This window comes from Gobio gobio (genome assembly GCF_949357685.1).
Source record: "Gobio gobio genome assembly, chromosome: 17".
In the NCBI taxonomy this organism is placed as follows: domain Eukaryota; kingdom Metazoa; phylum Chordata; class Actinopteri; order Cypriniformes; family Gobionidae; genus Gobio; species Gobio gobio.
In genome coordinates, this window is record NC_137110.1 from 18,813,764 (window position 1) to 18,838,135 (window position 24,372).

At 36.3% G+C, this 24,372-nt stretch overlaps 2 protein-coding genes across 4 annotated transcripts; one reads left to right on the plus strand and one right to left on the minus strand.

Annotated features, from left to right (window-relative positions):
• Window positions 1-569: 569 nt before the first annotated feature.
• uhmk1 (U2AF homology motif (UHM) kinase 1) lies at window positions 570-8,855 on the minus strand. The gene is made up of 8 exons (XM_079841746.1): window positions 8,266-8,855; window positions 5,552-5,844; window positions 4,609-4,800; window positions 4,370-4,464; window positions 4,214-4,290; window positions 4,040-4,138; window positions 3,857-3,945; window positions 570-2,512 (listed from the first exon to the last, which is right to left on the minus strand). The coding sequence occupies exons 1-8, from the start codon at window positions 8,564-8,566 to the stop codon at window positions 2,366-2,368; spliced, it is 1,293 nt and encodes a 430-aa protein (XP_079697872.1). The 5' UTR covers window positions 8,567-8,855; the 3' UTR covers window positions 570-2,365.
• On the plus strand, window positions 8,335-23,856 carry uap1 (UDP-N-acetylglucosamine pyrophosphorylase 1). Of its 3 annotated transcripts, XM_079841741.1 has the most exons (11): window positions 9,412-9,573; window positions 10,212-10,504; window positions 11,567-11,771; window positions 13,782-13,957; window positions 15,334-15,506; window positions 18,717-18,910; window positions 19,411-19,551; window positions 21,240-21,428; window positions 21,732-21,773; window positions 22,325-22,391; window positions 22,535-23,856. In XM_079841741.1, exons 2-11 carry the CDS (start codon window positions 10,228-10,230, stop codon window positions 22,625-22,627), a joined length of 1,557 nt encoding a protein of 518 aa, XP_079697867.1. In that variant the 5' UTR covers window positions 9,412-9,573; window positions 10,212-10,227; the 3' UTR covers window positions 22,628-23,856. The 3 variants fall into 3 exon arrangements, with proteins under 3 accessions (XP_079697869.1, XP_079697867.1, XP_079697868.1); XM_079841743.1 differs by lacking the exon at window positions 21,732-21,773 and having other exon boundaries at window positions 8,335-9,573; window positions 22,535-23,292; XM_079841742.1 differs by lacking the exon at window positions 9,412-9,573 and having other exon boundaries at window positions 10,124-10,504; window positions 22,535-23,292.
• The last annotated feature ends 516 nt before the right edge of the window (window positions 23,857-24,372 follow it).

The following is a 24,372-nucleotide window of genomic DNA, read 5'->3' on the forward strand; positions in this document are numbered from 1 at the left end:
CCTGCACATGACATGCAGACAAATATATTACAACTTATTCATTTGTTCCCTCATTTTAGTAAATCGTGGCCATGATGAACTCATTTGTTCCCTCGTTTTGATTTAAAGTTCACTCAAAAATGAAAATTCTGTCATTAATTACTCACCCTCATGTCGTTCCAGACTTTCGTTCATCTTCGGAACACAAATGAAGATATTTTGGATGAAATCCGAGAGCTCTCTGACCCCTCAATAGACATTACGGCAACTTTCAAGGCCCAGAAAGGTAGGAAAGATATCATTAAAAATAGCCCATGTGACTCCAGTTGTTCAACCATAAAAGTTATGAAGCAATGAGAATACTTTTTGTGTGCAAAAACAAACAAAAATAATGACCAGTCTCTACAAAATTCACGCAAGCACCACAACACATGCATGTGATCATGGGATGATGGCGTGCTCGCCAGGCGTTTTGCCGTACAACTTGTTAGCGCTGTACTTTGTGAATAGCCCAACAAAGTGAGTAGCGTAAGAAAGTTACAGGGAAAAGAAGAGATTGTTGGATAAAGTTGTTATTTTTGTTTGTTTTTGAGCATAAAAAGTATTCTCGTCACTGCATAACATTAAGGTTAAACCACTTGAGTCACATGGACTATTTTACTATACTGTCTTTACTACCTTTCTGGACCATGAAAGTGTTAATTATATTGCTGTCTATCGAGGGGTCAGAGAGCTCTCGGATTTCATCAAAAATATTTTAATTTGTGTTTCCGAAGATGGACGAAGGTCTTACAGGTTTGCAATGACATGAGGGTGAGTAATTAATGACAGAATTTTCATTTTTGGGTGAACTAACCCTTTACCTAAAACAAGGGGATGAATTATTACAACATGGCCAAGATTTATTAAAACGAGGGAACAGATTATAGTGCATGTGCTGACGTATTAGTAAGTCGTGGGAACGACTTGTTAATTTGTGGCCACGATACACTTGTCATGTGCAGGGCTCTGTAGTATTGCAGTTTGGACGGTCAAAAAAAAAAAAATCAACCTTTAGACAATATTCATGAAGTAAATGAGGAAGCACTTACGAACAACTGCTCACATGTAAGAAAGCTCTGTTGTAATATTTAGAGACTTCACTTGTCATGCAACCACAGACTAACTGATTGAAAACCACAATAACACCAGGAACACTACACCTGAAAACTTTCAATAAATGTTTGTTAAATAATGACTTCAAAATCACTCACTATTGTTGTAGTCAAATCTATTCAAATAGCTGATACAATTGACTTTAACATGCCTGTAGAAAGCGAGTTTTTCTGAACTAATATTAAATGGTGTGCTACACAATTTGTTACTGTGTATTAGATAGTAAGGTAACTGTGGTTTGAGTATTAAAATAACAGCATAATTCATCCATGTGTTAGGGCACTCCAGCTTAAGGAAGATACAGAATAGACTATTTGATCCTGAATCTTCACAAATGTGTGCTATGCAAGTATAAATTGTGTGATTTATCATGTCACTCATTTTCACACTTGAGTATTTTCAGAGGAAGTCAAGAAGTCCAACTAATATACTTTGGAATTCAAGATTGAATTTCTAAAACAACAGTATATGGTTCAATAAACATCTCCAGAGAGGTTTTGACAAACATTTTGGAAGAGACACAGATTGTGGCTTTTGTGTTAGACATGGAGTCTCATTCCAGTCAACCCTGAATAAGCAAAGAAAAGTCACTTAAGAATGATCTACAGCAAAAGTCGTTTTTGTGCTCTCTCGGCAGATGCTGATGGATTCGGCTGAAATGCGGTTAAACGGCTTTCATGGTCAAGTCGAACATAAATGTTAACCTCGGCACAGTGCATGCAGGCCAGTGTATTTTGCCAGTAGTTTATAAATATGTGCATAATTACTGGAAATACCAACATACCACCACTAAAACTAACAACGGAAGAAAACAGGCCGCATAATCTGCAAATTTTGGAATTGTAGACATTCAAAGCGCATGTAAACCTAGTTTCTAAAGTGATCTGTTGTTTAGAAGGCAGTGTAAACCAAAGCAGTGCATCAATGCCACTGCAAATAAATTGTAAATAATCAAAAAAGACAATGTATGGAAGCATAAGTACTGAATGTCTGGCTACCAGCCATCACACGGTAAATATGGTGGTGTGATTTTGTAAAAAAGTAGGAAGCAGGCACTAAAACCTTTCTCCTTGTTTTGCCCAAGATAATTGCATGTGTACCTATATTCACAATTTAGTGACACAAGTAAATATTAAAGTAGCACAATATATTAACACACACAACATGAACTTAAATGCAGTCACGATTGTAAGGTAATTTACACTTTTTGTGAGGAGATGTGTGTGTAGCTTTACTGCACAGTTTGGTATAAGTAACCTCTCTTATAGGCACTCAGTGGATAAAACGTAGCGACCACAAACTTGCCATCAAATGTTCGGCCTGTCAGCAGTCTTTGGGCTTCTTTGGAGTCTCCAGCATTTGCATACTCCACGAACACCTGCCAAGACAAGGTGAATGATGAGTCGTCAATACTGGACGTCATCTAGCACACTATACTGCTGTTGTACTCAAGACCGATCCCAAGATAAGGTCTTGGTCTTGTCTCACCAAATTTGTTCTACTCGCTCTTGCCTCGGTTGCCAGTGCATTTTATGATTTATTTGCCAACATCATTATTATAATAGGATGTAAATCTTCCTAATTCAAATTCAATCAAATTCTAATTTGATTTCTTCTGTTACTGTTGTGCAGGGTCAGAAATCAATGTGGGTTTGTGTCAAAAATGGAAAATACCTCAAATTAATACAAATGGCCACAAGATTCAACATAATGATCGCAAAAAAGTACTTGTATAAGGTCTTGTTTTTTTAAATATTATAACATGATATAATTTAACAATATCACAAGAGCTGTTTTCACGAATATGAGAACGATTGCAAACGTGATATTGATTTTATACAAACGTTCAATAAACAAGGAGTTTATATTAAGTGACTAGAATAGTCATTCTAATAGAAAAAGAAAGCAAAAGAAATTAGATTTTGTGAGCTTAAAATCAACAGAATTTCAGAAGATTAAAACAGTATGTAAATGCAAATAATTAAAGAGAAATTATATAATTATTGAATTATATTATAGTAATATAATGAATTTCTTTTATTGAATTATCTTAATATATTTAGATTTATATATAATTGAGTGGTGCAAAATAATAAAAACAAAGTCATTCTATTGCACATACTTGTACATACAGTACATAGTAGTGGCCAAAAGGGATGTCCGGCCCAGGAAAATTGACATCTTCACACTTTTTTTAAATATTATTAAAAATACGTCAAAGATTTTGTAATCATATTGCGCAGTTTTGCTTGGAGTCAATTTATTTATTTATGATAACTCAATGAAACATGTCAAATTGTGTGGACATCATATTTGAACAGGCTGTCATACAAAGAAATAACGAACACATGCAAAAACAAAGAGAGAACCAACAAAATATTAATAACTGATTATGTTGTAGTCAATGTATGCTTTTATATGCATTTTTTTCTTAGTGAAAAAAAAAACCTGTAGCTGTAGTTTGCCTTTCTTTGCTAAACAATTTTCTCAGATAAACAACAATTGTTTTGATCTTCTCATATTTAAAATATATAAAAAACATATAATAAGTTCCTCATATTTTGATGGTTTAATCAAATTTGTAGGGCGATTAAAAAAAAAAAACCTCATCTGGACATCACTTTTGGCCACTACTGTAACAGTGTCTATACAATGAATTTATTAGTTAAAGAAAATATCTAGAATACTTTATATTCCCTTTTAACCAATGATTTTTCCTCACCTGTCCCTTTCCAGGATTTTCTTTTGGGATCAATAAGGATACAACAGTGCCATACTTCTGACATTCTTCTTTCATGTCCTCTACTATATCTAAGAAACCCAAGAAGTAAATTTGAATGAGATCTGCTAAATATATATATATATATATATTTGCTATAAAGAAAATGTAGAGACAAAGACTCACCTTCATACTCATCCTCATTATACAGGTGACTGTCATCTATTACGTTTAGTAGTCTCAGGACAGATGTAGGCAGAAGAACCAAATCTTCAATATGAGGTGCTGAAACCCAAAGCAGTCTCTCACACAAACACCATGCAATGTAGACAATGCTTTTAGATGTTGAGTGTTACAAACCAAAGGGAATGCTGAAGAAAGGGTTGATCAGTGCTGCCTCCGCTGTGCTTCTGAGTTTCGGGTCATTGTAAAGCATACTGGGAATGTAAAGACACATATACTAACTCTAGTCATGTCTAAAGAACACACTGCTAAACTGCTTAGTTTACTTCCTACCTTTTGATCAGATCCCTCAAATGATAGACCGGGATAGCCGGGTAAACCAAAGCATTGCTTGAAAAGATATGGTCTACTATAGCAGAACTGTTATCCTGTAGAGACACAACACAATCCCATCTTAGCAAGAACAACAGGTCAAATAACATGAGGCGCAGTAAACGCAGAGTAAATTTTGAAAGCAAATTGTTATTAAAATAAATTCAAGGTAGAGTCCAGCTGCTTGCGTATCTGCTGACCTTCCATTCCTGAGACTTCACAGTTTCTTTCAGTTTGATTCCTGAGAACATCTCCAGAAGAATGATGCCCAGACTCCACATGTCCACAGCAGTTGTGCAGCCAGAGTCGCTCTCCAGACCTGCCTGGGCCAGTGAGTTCTGCAGCTCGGCTTCAGGTGCCCGGTATCCATCCGTCTGGATGTACTTCACATCCTGTAAGGAACAGACAAGAAACCTTGAGGCTCACGCCCAAACTATATCTAATAATAAAGCACATTAATACTAAACTAGCATTCAAATGTTTAAAGTCAGTAAGATGTTGTTCTTTTTTTAAAGAAATTAATGCTTGTGTCCTATTTGCTGGACATTGGAGCGTACCACAGCTAAAGTGCACGTTGCCACCAGAAGGACAATACAATTTTGGTTGCAACTTATTGAGATTTTTTCAAAAATGTTGCATTCTTGAGATGTACTTGGTATCCTTTTATATATTTGGTCACAGTTTTTTTGTCATATCAGGGCTCGCAAAATTAGCCCTTGGGCAGGCTATCTATGCTAAGCTATGCTAAAAGTACTACCGCCAGACCCAGAGATCGGCTGAATGGATTCGAAAACGGTAAAGCTCAACTGTTTAACTCTAGGGCAGTTGGAAAATGAGCCTATTTTTAGAAATACTGCCGTGTTCCTTCAAATAAACATCTACAGAGAGGTGAAACACAGATTGTGGCTTTTGTGTTAGAAATAATAAACCGTTTTTTTTATGTAATAATATTTCACAATATTACTGTTTTACTGTATTTGTAATCAAATAAATGCAGCCTTAGTGAGCATAAAATACTTTTTTTTTTTTTAATATAAAAATTTTTTACAAAAAACTTTTGAACATTAGTGTTTGTTTGTGCATGTGAATGAATTCTGACAGCAAATGATGAGGTGTCTCATGCCAACCATTTCAACTCCTCACCTGGTGTCCCTCTTGAAAGCTAAGGCCGAAGTCAATGAGCTTAAAGCACTCGTCATCAGCGCTCCAGAGAATATTGCGGGGCTTGAGGTCAGCATGTACATAGCCTTCTCTGTGCAGGAAGCTAAGGGCCTCCAAAACATCACGGGCACAGTGCTGAATCAACCACATGGAGTGTCCCTGATTACTCGCCCTGACCAGCAATTCTGACACACTCACATCCAAAAGCTCCAACAACAGGCAGTGAGTGGCCACACCGAATGGGTCGTGATTGGTGAACATTCCATACAGCGTCACTAGAGACACAACAGAGAAAATACCAATGTTAATGTTAGGATTAATGCTGGAAAATAACAGCTTTTGGATCTCCAGGAGACATGATCACTATGGTAAATTTTCTAGCAATTACACACACACACTATATTATATATATAAATATATATATATAGTTTGTCAAATGTATATATAAATGTAAAATCTTTATGTATGTATGTATGTATGTATGTATATATATATACAGTGAAGAAAATAAGTATTTGAACACCCTGCTATTTTGCAAGTTCTCCCACTTAGAAATCATGGAGGGGTCTGAAATTGTCATCGTAGGTGTCCACTGTGAGAGACATAATCTAAAAAAAAAAATCCAGAAATCACACCGTATTATTTTTTAACTATTTATTTGTATGATACAGCTGCAAATAAGTATTTGAACACCTGAGAAAATCAATGTTAATATTTGGTACAGTAGCCTTTGTTTGCAATTACAGAGGTCAAACGTTTCCTGTAGTTTTTCACCAGGTTTGCACACACTGCATGAGGGATTTTGGCCCACTCCTCCACGCAGATCTTCTCTAGATCAGTCAGTTTCTGGCCTGTCGCTGAGAAACACAGAGTTTGAGCTCCCTCCAAAGATTCTCTATTGGGTTTAGGTATGGAGACTGGCTAGGCCATGCCAGAACCTTGATATGCTTCTTACAGAGCCACTCTTTGGTTATCCTGGCTGTGTGCTTCGGGTCATTGTCATGTTGGAAGACCCAGCCTCGACCCATCTTCAATGCTCTAACTGAGGGAAGGAGGTTGTTCCCCAAAATCTTGCAATACATGGCCCCTCTTGCAAATCATGACTTTCTCCCATGACTCCTCTGGATCATCCAAATGGTCATTGGCAAACTTAAGACGGGCCTAGACATGTGCTGGTTTAAGCAGGGGAACCTTCCGTGCCATGCATGATTTCAAACCATGACGTCTTAGTGTATTACCAACAGTAACCTTGGAAACGGTGGTCCCAGCTCTTTTCAGGTCATTGACCAACTCCTCCCGTGTAGTTCTGGGATGATTTCTCACCTTTCTTAGGATCATTGAGACCCCATGAGGTGAGATCTTACATGGAGCCCCAGTCCGAGGGAGATTGACAGTCATGTTTAGCTTCTTCCATTTTCTAATGATTGCTCCAACAGTGGACCTTTTTTCACCAAGCTGCTTGGCAATTTCCCCGTAGCCCTTTCCAGCCTTGTGGAGGTGTACAATTTTGTCTCTAGTGTCTTTGGACAGCTCTTTGGTCTTGGCCATGTTAGTAGTTGGATTCTTACTGATTGTATGGGGTGGACAGGTGTCTTTATGCAGCTAATGACCTCAAACAGGTGCATCTAATTTAGGATAATAAATGGAGTGGAGGTGGACATTTTAAAGGCAGACTAACAGGTATTTGAGGGTCAGAATTCTAGCTGATAGACAGGTGTTCAAATACTTTTATTTGCAGCTGTATCATACAAATAAATAAAATAAAAGTAAAAAAATCATACATTGTGATTTCTCGATATTTTTTTTGTATATTATGTCTCTCACAGTGGACATGCACCTACGATGACAATTTCAGACCCCTCCATGATTTCTAAGTGGGATAACTTGCAAAATAGCAGGGTGTTCAAATACTTATTTTCCTCACTGTGTATATTATATATATATATATATATATACACACACACACACACTAAGTCAATACTATCAATACTACAATTTGTGTAAAAATCATGGTGTTAAAAGGGCCCAAATAGTGTTACTTCACAAGCTTTTAATTTTTTATAATGGAGGGGAATCACACAGTAGTTTACTACAAATAACTGAACATAAATCAAAATTGTCATTTTGCATGATTTTAATACCAATATAGTGGTAAACAGAGCTATTTAAATCAGTGGTTCCCAACCTTTTGACTCCACTTAACCCTTTGTCCAAGACAATATTCGAAGGCAGTGAGGCACTCATATTTAAAGGGTTAGTTCACCCAAAAATGAAAATTGTCATCATTAAGTCACGCTCAAGTTGTTCCAAACCTGTATAAATGTCTTTGTTCTGAACACAAACTAAGATAGAAATTATGTTTGTAACCAAGCAGATCTCGGTAGGTTTGGAACAACTTGAGGATGAGTAAATGATGACAGTTTTCAGCTGATATGTACTTCTGGAACTGATGGTGTAATTAAATAAAAACTGTGTTAAAAAAAAAAAAAAAAACATCTCTATTTTTGTGTTTCTTAATTAAGAGTGTGTTAATAATAATAGCAAATGTTAATGATAATAACTAAATGTAAATAATTTTAAAGACTTATTGGGGCCGCCTCGAAGTCTGCAAAGTGGCCCAAGCCCCCCTGGTTGATAACCACTGGTTTAAATCTGTTTTTTGCTAATCTTGATCCCCATTCCCTATACGTGGTTACCGATATTTTTGTGTCCCTGAATCTTCTCCAGCACAGAGCTTTCCTTGAGGTACCCGTAATCTCCACCCTGCGCGTCCGCCTGAAACTCCTTCACTGCAGAACTCGCCCTGCCGGAGCTCACCCGGTACACCGAGGCCGAGACGCCCTGACCCAGACGAGCCTGCACGTTCCAGGCCTTTCCGTAAATCTCAAAAAACGCCGGGCTCGTCTTCTGATCCACGGCCCCCGGACTCACCGTCATCGCCGGTGTGCTGACATTTGGACTGGACATTTTTGCATTGGAGCCAGAACTGCTAGCCATGAGTAATATCAATGATAATCTGAGTTAAATACTATCAGGTTCATAATAAGTAGTGTTTTGCTTCATTAATTGCCCTTCGCAGAAACTTTTCCCCTAAAATGATCTTTGCATAGTGATTGTCCGCAAGCCAAAGTTTACAGCTAACTACCAAGTGATGACGAACAGGGACTTAAATGCCATATTTTAACGCAAACGCACAAATTAGTGCAATCTGCCGCACCATAGTCGGACCTTAAAGATCCGAAAAGCCGAGGTGGCGCCTCAAAGATTCAGCGGATCCATGAAACCCGGTTTTGGACTGAGAAATTCTTGCCAATGTTTTGGTGGCCATGATACCGGAAATGACGACATTGTTTTCTACATTCGCGCAAATGTAGAGTATTTTGTAGAGCATTTAAATCCATATAATATAGTGCTTTTTGCAAAGAGTTTATCTCTTTAATACAGTCTATTATTTTAGAATGTAATCAATGCCAATATTATTAATGCAATATTTTCCTTTGGTCTTGGAATTATATTATAGTATTATTGTTATGGATATTTTTATTTAAAAAAATGAAATCCCTCTAATTATCTTAATCAAAGCAATACGTTTGTATGATACTAAAGTCAATTCAATAAATACATAATTTATTATTGTTAAATTTGTCTCTCCACATAAATAAAAATAAAATGTAAAAAATAAATACAATTATTTTTTTCCGTTGCGTTGTAAGTCCCGCCCTTGACCTGAATCTCTGTCTCACTATTGGCTACAACTATGAATGACAACTCGCCTGTCCATTCACAGGGTGCATAGAGATATGGGTGGGGGGGGAAATAGCGCGTATCATTTGACTAAGGTGTTTCCGTGTGTGTCCTGCCACGTCTGTCTGACGCGGATATCGGAGGAGGTTCTCATCCCTGGTAGTGAATGAAGGCGGCGCTCAGGAAATGTTGCCTCGTCTTTAGTCCTAACGTTACTACTGAAGTGAGAGGGAAGTATTGAATGACCAGTTGCTCCAAAGGTAAGAATATTATGATGTTGATAAATTTGCCATCATAAAACATTTCGCAAGGTTTGGCTCGGCAGAGAGCTAAGTCTTGTCAAGGAGGCGGTGCAGGCGACAGTCGCGGCATTCCACTCAACTCTTTATCAATACTTTACCAGTCTATTGATTTGTGATTGAGGGCAAAAATGGGGTATGATAATAATTGATAATTACAGATATGTATAATTATTACAGTGTGTTACATCGGAATTCTATATGTTTCTTTGTATGAATGGCTATGACAAATTGATACCTTGTTTTCTATAAACAAAAATTGGAACAGGAATTTTTGGAGCAGGTGTGTTCTTAAATCAGGATGATGTCAGTCTTTTATCAGACTTGATAATGTTCAGTAACGTTAGCCTCTCAGATGACCAAAAATGGTATATTGTGTTCCTGCCAATCAAATGTTATGTTGATCTTTGAGTAAAGGTAAAGACCACACCTGACCTTAGGCTTAGCCTATCTTGAGTTTATTTGAATGAGCACGTACTCCCAGTGGTTATCAATTTATGGGTGTGATAAAATGGGTGGATCTGCCAGGATTTTTAGAGATTCTTAGGTGATCAGTGTCACTTTGCTTCTTCCACTTTTTCCATCACTGACTCGTCCAGATCTAACGGAGAGACCATGGACACCAGCAAAATGGCTGAGAGACTCGCTGAAGCCGGGCAGTCTCATGTCCTCCAGTTTTGGGATCAGCTGAACCCCAAGGATCAAGCTGAGATGAGTGTCGATCTGGAGAGCATGAACTTCATGGAGATAAATAGCTTCTTTAAAACTGCCATGAAAACATCTGGGCAAAGCTCTCAGGAGAAAGTGGACACCAGGATGGAAGCGGTGCCCCGGGAAGATTTGGGGAGTGTAACACGGGATCGGGAATGTCTTAAAGAATGGGAAGAAGAGGGTGAGTTCAAATATTTTAATGTTTCACAGGACTTACAATGTTTCACAGATATTTGGCATAGATGCAATCCTTAGTAAAAATTAAACCCACATGGTTTACATGGGTTTAACGGCTCTCTCAACCTGGCCAAGCTGGGGTTTAGCTGGTCAGCCAGTTGGTTTTCCAGCCTGGCCAGATGACTATTGCCCCAAACCTGAACAAAACAGACCAGCTTGGTCAGGCTGGGAGAGCATATACTTTTTTCCCCATCAGAATTTATACAGGAGGCCGTTTTAAACATTTACCAAATCAAAGCAGGTTATGTTTCATTTAATATAACCCAAATGTGACCGTAATTTTTGTTAGTCTTTGTTGAGCAGAAACAAATGTTGCTAAGAAATATTGCACAACAAAACACAATGAATTATGCAATGCCCAGTGTCAAGTCAATCTGTAACGAAAGGTTTCAGGTTTGAATAAACATGTGGTCCGAGTACTCCATTTTTGGGAGGATGCTCCAAAAGGGGTTAAAAACATCTGGTTCTGGTTAGAACTGACGTAGTCTTTGCTGAAGTCATGTTGAGCTCATTCAGTATCACATCATCTTTAATCAGACCACATTATATGACACCCAAACACCTTTTTTGTTCCATGTGTCTTTTTTTGTCCCATTCACATAAAAAAAATAATTTAATTCAATAAAAATTGTTTCTATTAATTATGTTTTTAATTCACGTGAAATCCATATTTTAGCATATTCAAGGCTGTGTATGGGTGAAGTAACATCAAGCATAAAAGTAATTTATGTAAGATAAAGTGGGCCTCATAAAAGTCTAAGATAATCACCCCTGTTATCTGCAAATAATGAAAAGAGACTGTTGCTCAAGAAGCCACATATTTTATACATCATCCACATAAACATCCATCTCAATTCTCTGCATAGTTTGGTTATTTTAATTTGAATAAGTCATTAATGCATCATATTTTACATGTAATGGCAACTGTAACTTTATACCTGAATGGAATGGCATAATATTAACACCTATTTGCTAAAGTGACTGAACCTCCCATCATTCCACACAGGCCTGCGCTGTATATCAGAGAACAAAGTGGCGGTTCTTCTGTTGGCTGGAGGTCAAGGGACACGGTTGGGTGTATCATATCCAAAAGGCATGTATGATATTGGCCTCCCTTCCCACAAAACCCTCTTTCAGATCCAGGCCGAACGCATCCAAAGACTGGAACAGCTTGCTGAAAAGCAACACACAAGGAAGTGCTGCATTCCATGGTGAGATTAAACACAATTAAGGCTTATTCAGTTACAGTGCACTTACAGTAAAATCCGTGGATAAAAAAAAAAAAAGCCGTTTTCAACCTCACAGGAAAGTCATTAGAGTTAACAATTGTTGAATCTAATTACTTGTATTAGCAGACTTGTTTTGATCTTGAGGATGTTTCTCCCCTTTTACCGGAATGCAAGTGACCTCCCCCACTATGAATGTCATTGCCTGTTTAGTCAGTGTGAAATTGGGCTGACATGAGACCAGCATGTCTTCTTGAGGAACTAGATCAGACTTCAAGAGAAAAATAATTTAGAGCAGCTTCTAACCAGCAGAATTGACCTCTGACACAACACGTACGCATAATGACCTAATGATCAGCTAAAATTTTAGCTTATTGTTTATCACTGTATGATCGCCATAGTTTTATGCCAATATACTTTAAAGAACACCACAGTATTACCATAATTTTAGTATCCAAAATATCCAATAAAAAACATGCTAATGCCATCATACTTATTAGGTGCTAAGACCTATGTCTCTGAAACGTTTGCATTTTGTTTTATCTCTTTCTTGAACTTAAATGAGTGCAGACCTTTTTTAACTATTCAATTCAATTCACGTTTATTTGTTTGGCGCTTGTCACAATACATATAGTTTCAAAGCAGCTTTAGAGAAAAGTTGGGTTTATACATTAGAGTGATAGAGGTGACTGACCAAGTATTCAGAAATGTACTGTTAAGGAAAATACAAATCTTAGCTAGCATCATGATTTAATTTCAGGCAGAAAAAATGAGCTCCTAAAAGCAGTTATTACAAGCTGTGATCATACTTAAAATAGAAAATGTGGCAGTTGTGCATGTTGATTCAGAGTTGGCATCATCTCTTCATGGGTGTTGCGTCATCTGAAAACTTTGTAAGACTACATAGAGTTGTTTGAAAAAATAATTGAATGTATTAAATTGAACAAAAGAGACAGTAACATTTTTTATCAAAGAATCATGCCAAAAATTTCACGATTTCAACCAAAAAATTAACAGCGCAACCATTTTCAACTGACTATTTATTACTTAAGCAGCAAATCAGCATATTAGAATGATTTCTGAAGGGTCATGTGACACTGAAGACTGGAGTAATGATGCTGAAAATTCAGCTTTGCCGTCACAGGAATAATTAAATTTGCCCCTATTATGCTTTTTCGAATGTTACCTTTTGTGTGGGCTTTTTACACGTATCGTCGTTCCGAAAATCGCTTTTAACCCCGGGTAAAGGAATGTTTCACACCTGTAATTTAGTGGCCGTTACATGCACCGCTTTCAACTAAAAAAAATAAATAAAAATAGGCACGTAGTGTTTCTTTACAAAGTGACATCGCCAATTACTGGCCTGAAATGCATAATACAGTTGTTTTTATTAGTTTTCATGGATCCGTGTGAACTGAGATCATTTCGACAATGGTGTTGCCTGTACTCAAAAAGTGTAAAGGAAAAACGTTGCCATTTTAGTACATCGTTGTTGTGTAAATGTACTCTTAGAAGCGCCGTTAGCACCGCTTTTTACCCGGGGTTATGAAACCATGCTCCGTAGCAGGGTTAGCACTGCTTTTGCCGTGTTAACCCCGCATTGCGGTAACAAACTTTTACAGTGTGAAACGATGCAGTGTTAGAATGTTACAGCTAGACGCTTAACAACAGACCACTATTCAAAAACTCACATTTGCGTGCTTTGGACAGTCACGGAAACACTGTGCATTGTATATAAAAAGTAAATTCAGCGTTTGAGAGGCAAAATGTCAAATGAGAGAAAACGTGAAAATTTGAGTGAAGAGACCGTTTAATTCTTTTATTGTCTTAAATGTCCATTCTGTTACTGTTTTTATTGTATTTTACTGTGCTGTTTTATTTTTGATCAAATAACTGCAGCCTTGTTGAGCATAAGACTTATTTCAAAATCAAACTTTTGAACAGTGGTGTATTTATACTTTAAGCAATGACATGGTCAATGTTTTGATACATCAGGTACATTATGACAAGTGGCAGAACAATGGACATGACCAAAAACTTCTTCATACAACACAACTACTTCGGCCTGAAGGAAGAGAATGTGTTTTTCTTTCAGCAAGGCATGCTTCCCGCTGTAGACTTTAATGGGAAAATTATTCTAGAGGGCAAAGGCAAACTGGCCATGGCACCAGGTGAGTTTTTAAAAGTAAGATTAGCATCTCTTGTTGACAACTTAAAGGCACAATATGTAAGATTTTTTTATTTTATTAAAATATCCAAAAAACACTTGAACAATGTTATATAGTTTGTTGACTTGTGTACTTACATTATCTCAATTGTTTCCAAGAATGTTTAAATCCAGAGAAATAATACATTTTAACCAGGACACAGACCGTGTCTGTGCGTCGCCTATAAATGGCATCATGCCCGCGTTACCCTTGAATTTTTTTTATTTTTATTTGAATTTTTTGTAGAAACCATGGAAACCCCAAAAACGCTTTAATATATTATGTGCTTTATTAGAGAGGTGAGCAACAGTTTGGATACATTCATCGACAGAAAACTAATCATTGTTATATAACTCAACACAGTTATTCTTATTGTCTAAATCTCATTTTCAGGATTTACCATGAGTACCATGTTTTACCACACCTAATATCGATCTTGCTTACTGCAGTGTGCAACAAGTGTCTCATAGTAGCCGCCGAGCGAACGCACAGAGAAGCATTATAACATAACTTTCAACACACTCAAATGTATCTAATATGATAAAACAGCGATGCGTTACCCCACATACACATGACCGGAAGAAGCAGAAGCGGCCGTCTGCGGCATAATAAAAGCTTCGTGAAATCAAGGTGTCATCAAGCTACTCCTTTGTTTTGAATAAGCATCCTCTAGCGGCAAAAAATTACATATTGTGGCTTAAAAGGTGCACTATAAATTTTAGCGGCATCTAGTGGTGAGGTAGCGTATTGCAACCGCCCACTGCTCACCCCTCCCTTTCGAAGCACATAGAGAAGCTACGGTGGCTGACACGGGACAAAGATGTCATCGTCTGAGACAGCAGAGAGTAGCTAGCGCTCTGTAGAGCAGTCCATTTAGGGTGACTTCACTGTAAGGGCACCTGCAGTATATGTAGATAGAAATGACTCATTCTAAGGTAATAAAAGCATAACGGTTCATTATGTAAGGTCTTTATACACCACTGAAAACATAGTTATGTATATTATATTGCATTTCTCAATAGATCCTCATTAATACTACACACTGCATCTTTAAAGCAACTTTTTTCTAATTTACATATGAGGTAGGTTTGTAAATAGTTTACAGCATGTTGTCAAACAAAGCGTCAAAGATTCTTCAACCTTGTTTTGCTCATAAATCAAAAAAACAATTCTAAAAAGCTATTAGAACCTATTATTTCCCAAAGGAACTCCATGTTAATTAGCCTTACAGTTAGCTTACAAAGTGATATCATGATCGAACAGCTTGCTTAGTCTCAGAATAATTAGAAATACTGTGAATATTCAGCACTTGTGTGTTTTCTCTGAATCTCCATATTTAGATGGAAACGGGGGGCTGTACAGAGCTCTGGGGACTCAGAACATTGTGAAGGACATGGAGACAAGAGGAATCTCCTACATCCACGTCTACTGCGTAGACAACATTCTTGTGAAAGTGGCCGACCCTGCTTTCATCGGCTTCTGTACACTTAAAGGAGCAGACTGTGGCGCAAAGGTCAGTCTTTAACATACCTAGCCCTGCCCTTAATAATTATTTTCTCTTCTATGCATAATGGAGAAAACATTATGCACATACAGTACTATTACAAATGTGTATTATCATTACTTGGTGTGTTATCATTAAGCTTGTGCACTTTATCTGATCAACTCTTTTATCTTTATCTGTGGTCTCCTACTTAATCTGCTTTTTTTCCCCTTTTTTTAAATGTAAAAGTGCCATGTCACATTATTTTGCTAGTCCACTAGATGGAGCAGCTGCTTGGAAAAAAACAGGATATACAGGAATTTTACTCTACCATTCAAATGTTTGTGATCAGTACGAATGATTTTATTAATTAAAATGAATATGTTTATGCAGCAATGACACATTAAATCAAAAGTGACTGTAAAAACATTTATAATATTACAAAAGATATCTATTTCAAATAAATGCTGCCGTTTTTGAACTTTCTGTTCATTAAAAATTCCTGGGGGGGAAAAAATATATCACGATTTCCACAAAAATGCTATATAACTGTGTTTAACATAAATACATAACGTTTCTTGAGCACCAAATCAGCATATTTGAATGATTTCTGAAGGATCATGTGACTGAGGACTGGAGGAATGGCTGCTGAAAATTCAGATTTTTGGCATTACAAAAATTAGATGATAAAATAGAAAACGGGTATTGTAACTTAGAGTAAAAACAGTCAGTATTTTGTGAAATATTACTACATTTTGAATCCAATAAATAATCAAAAACTTTTTTTTAATTCTTACTGACCCCAAACCTTATAACGTGTATGCGTTGCAATTTATTAACAATTTAACAATTTATTTTACACATTGGAATGACTTTGCATGGTTTAGTACAGTTATGGTTTAGTGATCTTTATCTAAACGTCAGTTTTCATTTTTGGGGGGCTTTTTGAGTAGTAAAGTAGTAGTGAAAGTAGTGTAATTGTATTCAGCTCTGATATATTCTAAATACATTCTTTTATTTAAGACTCTTTTTAAGGAGCAAACTATTCTCATCTACTTGTTAACCTAGTTGTTTAGTGATGTTTACACGTTAGGAATGTTTTGATGGGACCCTTGGCTTAGCCGCACATTCTATAGCAATGAAGTGTGGTTCCTTAGAATGTAGTTTCAGGTAACATGTTCACATTTGCTTTTGCAGTCCGCGTACACAATAGCAAGAAGGGAAAAATACTTTTACAAGGAACAGTGGTTATTCTGGACATTTTAACTGGTCTCCAGTCAGGAGCTAAATTGCCTTTAAAACTCTTATATAACCAGCTTGGTGATGAAGGATACCAATTAATTATTCTCAGTGTAACCTCACAGTCTTTGACGTATTGTAGTGGTTATTATGATGCAATGGAAACCAAAGAGCTAAGCTGAACCTAGCAGGCATTTGTACAATTCCCTGGAATAGACATGTTTGCAACAATCATTCAACTCAGATATTCAATACGTATGAAATGGCTGATACTTCACAGTAGGTGTGTTCCTGAGGAGTATCCATTAACACAAGAATGAAACTCATGCCATGTTTTACTTGTGTGACCAGTTAGTCATGTAATGACTAGCATTTTATGTAATCTGGAAGTACTTGTTTTGTTACGTCTGAACAAACATTTGAACAGATATTTTTATTGGTTGTTATTTGAAAGTGAAGAGTCAGTTTTGTATTTCACCATCTGAACAAAATGCTTTGAAAGCGCCCTTTGATTCTGCCTCGAACTGAAACATTAGCGTACAATATGTGATTCGTGAAAGTATTTGCATGTGATATTTGGTTCAGAAATAAATACTCAACAGCTGGTTTTGAATACTGAGCTTTCCGAAGCTGCTAGTAATTAAACTGTTCCTGCGTGACAGAGGGACGATGGTAAGAAAATTTGGACCCACCCACCCCTCATAATTTCTGAAGCATGCACTTAAAGTGGCTTTAGCTCCCCCCAATGCTAACCCTTCATCAACTGAGAAGTTTGTAATTTGTTACTCAGATGAATGGAAAGGGTTTTCTGCTTTTGCCTCTGCTGTAATTTAGCACAGACCTCAGGCAAACACAGCACACAGGAGTGTGTGGGCCATTCAAACACTGCAGCTAGTTTAGTACTTGACATTTCAGTATTGATAAATTTGTCTTTTCAATTTCATTCATTCATTTAAATTCATTTGAATTTGTCTTTTCAACTTAATATTTTCAACTTCTTTATTTAAATGTTAAAAAGACATCTTTTAAGTTGTTTTAGACTTGGTCTTATTACTTATTTCTTAAGTTATGACATTGTTATCAGTTAACATAAATACAATCTTTATGACAGCTGAGAAATGCAAACAAAATCAAATGTAATCATTAACAAGAGTTTACAGGGTTAGTTACAGTAAATTGTTTTTGTTCTCTTGTGTAATTTTGTGTGTGTGGGGGGGGTGTATATTGCAATATAGCTATATATATATATTGCTATATTGCTGTTATATATATATGAATGATCAAATATAAACTTTTGAAAGGTCATTTTGTGAATGTCAATGTGAATTTGGGCATTATAATGTACATTTTTACCTTTCAAAAGTTTATATATATATTATATGTAATTATATGAATGATCAAATGTAAATTTTTCCTATTATTTATTTATTTACAGTTGAAAATAACACGTATTCAACTTGAATTTTTTTTTGTAAAAACCATAATACTTTTTTCAGGATTCTTTGATTTATAGAAAGTTCAAAAGAACAGCATTTATTTTAAATATATATTTTTTTGTTACAATGTAAAAAAAAAACATCTGTCAACTTTGTTCAATTTAATACATCCTTCATCCTTCAGCTGAAAAAAAGTAAAATCTTACTGACCCCAAGCTTTTGAACGTTTGTGTAGGTCCTTTATATATTCATGTTATGGCTGATATTAAAATTGTACACTTTTTATTTCTATTACAAAATCAAAAAACACAAAAAATGTAAGCAGCACCAAAACCCAATGAAATACACTATGGAAAATGGATATTCGTTTTTAAAATGTGTATTTATATTGCATTTAACAGTAATTTAATTATTGGTGTCATTAAAGTGTTTGTGTTTCTAAAGATGTACTTTATGTGAGTGCTAGATTATCTAATTGTAAAATAAAAAAGGCAGGTATTGCATGCGTAGGAAAGTATTGAATCCACTGATTGAAAACATGAAATCGTCTACTTCTGATTGGCAGGTTGTGGAGAAGACCAATCCAACAGAGGCGGTGGGCGTGGTCTGTAAGGTGAATGGGCATTATCAAGTTGTGGAGTACAGCGAGATTACCTTGGCAACGGCAGAGAAGCGAAGCACCGATGGCCGACTTATGTTCAGTGCCGCCAACATAGCTAATCACTTCTTCACTCTCACATTCCTCAAAGAGATTGTGAGGTTAGTCAATCCTCAGAGAGTGCTTCATGCATTATATGAGTCCGCTATTAATGTCACTGTCATTTTTAAATCATATTTTTGATTCAATAATTCAATAATTTATTTTTGGCAAAGTATGTAGGTCCATTTTTTGATTATTCATCTATGAATCACAGCTTTTGGAGCCATTTGGTGATATTTTGTCGCTAGGCAATGATCTCCGTAACACATTAAACAGTACAGCTATTTCTATGAGCTATTTCCAATGAGCTTTGCCATCTTGTAAATACTAGGCAGGATGGATCTGACTTTAATGTGCACAGAGAATGAGGTAAAGTCAGAAGAAGAACATCTGCAGTTTTTGAGTGTCTGGTATTTTAAACACAGACGACTTTGCCAGACGTGTTCTCTTATTGTCATTTTTATGAAATTTTAACTGAAAGAACATGCTTCACTTTTCTGTCTGTTACTGTCTGCCCGTCCATCCCTCTGTCTTTTATACCTCTATATCTTTCTTTTAGGACTCATGAGCCACATTTGCAGCACCATGTGGCACAGAAAAAAATCCCCTACGTGAACACACAAGGACAGCTAATCAAACCTGACAAACCCAATGGGATTAAGATGGAAAAATTTGTCTTCGACATATTCCAGTTTGCCAAGTTAGTTCCTGTGTGCTATTGGCTGAAATGGTCCTCATTTACCCACGTTTCAGTAAAGTGACTTAGTCAAATAAATTGATAGGCAATCCAGAGCCTCCAAAATGTCTTAAAGACTATAATTAAGCTAATCATATACAAAATCATTTTTAATTTATTTTTTATTGCATCTTTTTGGCATGCTACAGCAGTTAAAATGATATCTAGTGAACTGGCTTAAAATTGTCAATTTTCAGGCTTTTGTTGTGTGTGTGTGTATATATATTACATTTTAATCGTATTTAAACCTTTAAAATGGAGTGGTGCAGGATGACTTCAAAACCCGGAAGACTAATATGCCGCTGGTTCCTTTGAGATTTTCTTGTGGGGTTTTATGATGGGTTTTTTCAATTTATGAGAAAAATAAAGCCTGTGAAAAACTTAACTTGACTATGTTTTGTTTTGTTCTGCAGCGTAAATTACACACAATCATACCGAAAATGCAAGTTTAAGTTATTTTTGAAAATATGTTTATAATATGTGTGAGTGTGTGCAGTTTATGTTGTAGAACAAAACGTCAAAATGTCATGAAGTTGTTTACTACATGCTTTATTTTACTCATAAATTGAAAAACCCCATTATTAAAGGTTAATTTATGTATTTTTATTATAGCTGAGAATTCAACTGAGTAATTTGCATGTTTTTTTTTTTTTGTTTGTTTTTCCTCATTTGTTTGATTGTTTTTTTTTGTTTTTTTGTTTTTTGTGCATTGGAATAAAAAGAAAAAAAGAAAATCCCCATTATAAAACCACTTAGGAAAATCTCAAGGGAATCCATGGTGAATTTTCCGGGTTTTGATGTCACCCTCCAGTTGGGCCTTCCTGTAAGGATGTGACATCACCTGAAAGCTATAAATGATTGAAAATTGTCTCTCTTTAAATATATATATATATATATGGGTTAATGACAAATAAGAAAAATAATAATTTTTTAAAGATAAAAAAATAATAATTTTAAGCAAAAGAGTTTTAAAATGCATTTTTATGTCCAAAAAATGTATGGTTCATGGTTCATATTGGTTTTACAGCTTTTAAGATGACATTAATTCATTATTAAACTAGATTTCTGATTTTACCACCCAGAAAATGTCCGGTGGTGCGACCATATATTCATTTAAAATAATATACATATACAATATACATATGAATTATTGTAAAATGCATATCACCTGGTAAATTCCCTTTCCCTTTCTATGTATTGCCCTTTTAGTCCAATTCATATAAATGGACACTTTACTGTGTTCAGAACACAAATTTCAATAAGGAGTTTTTATGTTTTTTTTTATTATTATTATTTGTATACATTATATCGTGTTTTACATTTATATTTCTTACTTCATTTTGCAAGTGCAGTGGGAATCGATACTTTTAAATGTAAATTTGCTGGTCGCACCACCTGACATTTTAGGTCTTTGAAACACCACAACTCAAAAAGTCAATTGAATTTCAAAAAAATTAAAAGAGTATCTTATAAAGGAAATATTGTAGATCAATCTGATATGTGACATGTATTTATAAAAATTTTTTTTAGGAAAATAATGAATTCGGACAAAAAGTGCATGTCATGTCATTGACCCATATATTTGACATAATACGTATTGCATCAGGCATGTTCAATTAGTTTTGACTTGAAACTTTTTTTGTGTATGGCAGAAAGTTTACAGTATATGAAGTTCTGAGAGAAGATGAGTTTTCTCCGTTGAAGAACGCAGACAGTCAGGATGGGAAGGACAACCCCACTACAGCCCGTCACGCCCTCATGTCCCTGCATCACCGCTGGATCTTAAATGCAGGAGGGCATTTCGTTGATGAGAATGGAACCCGTATACCCGCTATACCCAGGTGAGACAAACACACTCAGGAATTAAAATTCTGTCAGTGTTTACCCACCTTACTGTTGTTCTAAACCTCCATGTTGTCATTTTTCCCCATGGAACACAAAATGAGAATTTCTGAAGAATCCTCACACAGCTCTTATCCATATGGACGCAGGCCTATGGATTATTTTTATATTTTATTTGAACCTAGATTGTCTCCACTCTTTTATTTTTGCGTACATTTCCTTCCCACCTGTGTTCAAGTTTCACTCCCATTGATCTTCAGTTATAGTGTAACCACACTATATTTCCTGTGTAACATTTCTAGACATGGACCAGCAGGGACAGTCACTCCTGAAGTCAGCCAGAAGTAACTATTCTCACTGTCGTATGTAATGCATGGTGATGGGGCTTCGCTCTCAGTAGATTCCGGGTAGCTGTTAGAGCTCAGTGGGAGAAGATGTCCAATCCCAGGCAGGCTGTAGTAAAGGTTGGCATCTTTGAGCTGGCTCTGACCCAAAAAGCAGCTACTAATGGGCAGAATAATATGCATGCTGGGAAATGGGCATCAGGCATGCTGAACAGAATAACAAATAATCTTGGTTAGGTGCTTATAGTCAAGTTTTCTTTTTCTGCACAATCATAGAAAATGGCAGAATTTTGTATTATGAATATTTAAATGCAATAAAAAAAATGGTTGCATTTAGCAAAAAGTGATTGTGGTCGTCTAAATTGATCTTAATGGGTGAATCTTCTTTAATGGGATTTTTTAAGAAGGTTAACCATCTAAGTTTTTAATTGATATGAAGTGTCTGATTATCTAAAATCATTTCATATCATATATGACATGATTAATGTATTATCTGGCATGGTCATAAAGATAATAACCAATAACCGATTTTGGTGCTCTGCCTATCACAGCCTTAAGGATGGAACAGACCTGCCAATCAAATGTGAGATCTCTCCTCTTGTGTCATATGGTGGTGAGGTAAGAGTCATAAATATCTAGTCTGAGTATTAAGTAACTTTACCTAATATGGTTTGAGTGCAAGAAAAAAAAACATTATACACTGTATACTTGCTAGTTTCTATTTAAAAAAAGAAGAAATAATGGTCTCTCTTGATTCCAAGGGGTTGGAGCATCTTGTGAACGGACAAGCTTTCCAGCCCTCTCTGGTCATCGATGAGAACGGCGTCCATGAACTCGTGAAGAACGGCCTGTGAACACACAGCCGGCTGCTGCACTTGAAACCAAAATGAAGACCATCTTTATCATCTTCATCTCACTTCCAGGGTGGAGGAATCTGAAATTCTTTTTCAGTAAATCGAAGGAACGGAGGCAGAAGGCTAATCACAATCAAACCGTTTTATGATCAAACTATTTATTTTGCGAAGACTTATTTTTATATCAATGTGCAGTGCTTTTTTCTTGAATTGGAACTTATGAATTTAGCTGTTTAATTTATAAATAGATGTAAAACATTACATCAAATGATACAGAATGGTATATACTATAGGTTGCATGAATGGACCCTGCTAGGATTCTTTTACAAAATATATGATGCATGTAAAACTACACAAAACAATGTAGATGTCTGTTTTTAACAGGTATGTTTTTCGACCAGAAAAAGTGAGTGGGAATGTGACATTGCATCAGACTTTCCAGCGCAGGGTTTATGGGAGATGTTCTGATTGGTTGGAGTGTCTTGCTGCCACTGAGTGAGAGTTTTGGAAAGTGTGCACTGAGACACCTACTCTTTCTCCTCTCTCTTTTCCAATCTCACTTGCAATCTTTAGCACTTATCTCACTTTACGATTAGCCTTTGTCTGCACCATCTAGTTTATTTGTGGACATCCATGTATAAAATAATTTTTCATGATGAAAGATTAATTTGTTTGTTGACTTTATTTTCCTCACTAACTTTGACTTACAAGATGCATAGAAATTGGAGAGTAGCATTGCATATAATTTGAGAAAATGGAAATGCCTACATTGCTGCAGTTTTCGAGATCAATGCTTCCTAGATTGAAGCTGTGATTAGTATAAATAGGCATATTTCATCATCTCTTTTAAAGGGGCTATATGCGTTTTTCTGAAATTTAAACTCGCGACTGACACCTGTGGCCAAAAAATAGAACTGCTCTTATTTTCTGCTCGCTCTCGCAGCGGTGGTGACGTCACATCCGCAGACAGCGCGGGAAAAACCTACCCGCCAGAAAATAGGAAAAATAGGATACAGGCTTATAGGTGCACCCACTGTGAGCGGACAAGGTGTCAGTATGCTCATCAGGAGATGTTTGAGTCATAAATGGTAAAATAAAAAGGCCATTGTTACGTTTATTTTGGGGAAAAAGTTGCATATAGCCCATTTAAGCATGTTTTTTTCCCTCCCATTCGAGTACATTGAAAACATTTTGTTGGATTTGCATTACCTTAAAAGTGAAAATGAATCTATCAGATCTTGCCATTTCATTTGGTTCTCCAGGAATTGTGAGATGAGTTCTCAACAGAGAAATGAAACGCATATTTTGATCTGTTTATACGAATCACGTGGTTGAAAATGAATAGAAATATGACCTGAACTAGATGCATCGATCTCAATCCCATTATAAACATCCAACAAAGCTTAATTGTGACAGGGAAATTGGAGAATAATTTCCTACTAATTGATGTGCAGTGTTGAAATCAAGAGGACGTTTTAAATTAATGGCATCTCGGGTATAAATCTAGGCCGTTGACTGTTTGGGATTAAATATGTGACTTAAATGGGAATATCCTCTTCGTATCCTGTCACTTTTGTGCCCTTGAAGGCCCATTTATACTTCTGCGTCGAGTGTACGCCGTAGTGTACGCCGTAGGCTACGCGCGTAGCCGACGCCGTTGTGAGCATTTATACTTCTGCGCTGTTGTCTGCGTCAATGTGCATTTCCACATGCAGACGCTAGTAGGCAATGTCCTCGGGCATGTT

Bases quoted from the DNA above. Each gene is read 5' to 3' on its own strand.
- uap1 (XM_079841741.1), top strand. From the start codon at position 10,228: ATGGACACCAGCAAAATGGCTGAGAGACTCGCTGAAGCCGGGCAGTCT. The intron at 18,911-19,410 runs GTTAGTCAATCC...TCTTTCTTTTAG, and splicing joins TTCCTCAAAGAGATTGTGAG to GACTCATGAGCCACATTTGC. The intron at 21,774-22,324 runs GTAACTATTCTC...TGCCTATCACAG, and splicing joins ACTCCTGAAGTCAGCCAGAA to CCTTAAGGATGGAACAGACC.
- uhmk1 (XM_079841746.1), bottom strand. From the start codon at position 8,566: ATGGCTAGCAGTTCTGGCTCCAATGCAAAAATGTCCAGTCCAAATGTC. The intron at 5,845-8,265 runs GTAACCACGTAT...TTGTGTCTCTAG, and splicing joins TCAGGGACACAAAAATATCG to TGACGCTGTATGGAATGTTC. The intron at 4,801-5,551 runs GTGAGGAGTTGA...TGTTCCTTACAG, and splicing joins GCTTTCAAGAGGGACACCAG to GATGTGAAGTACATCCAGAC.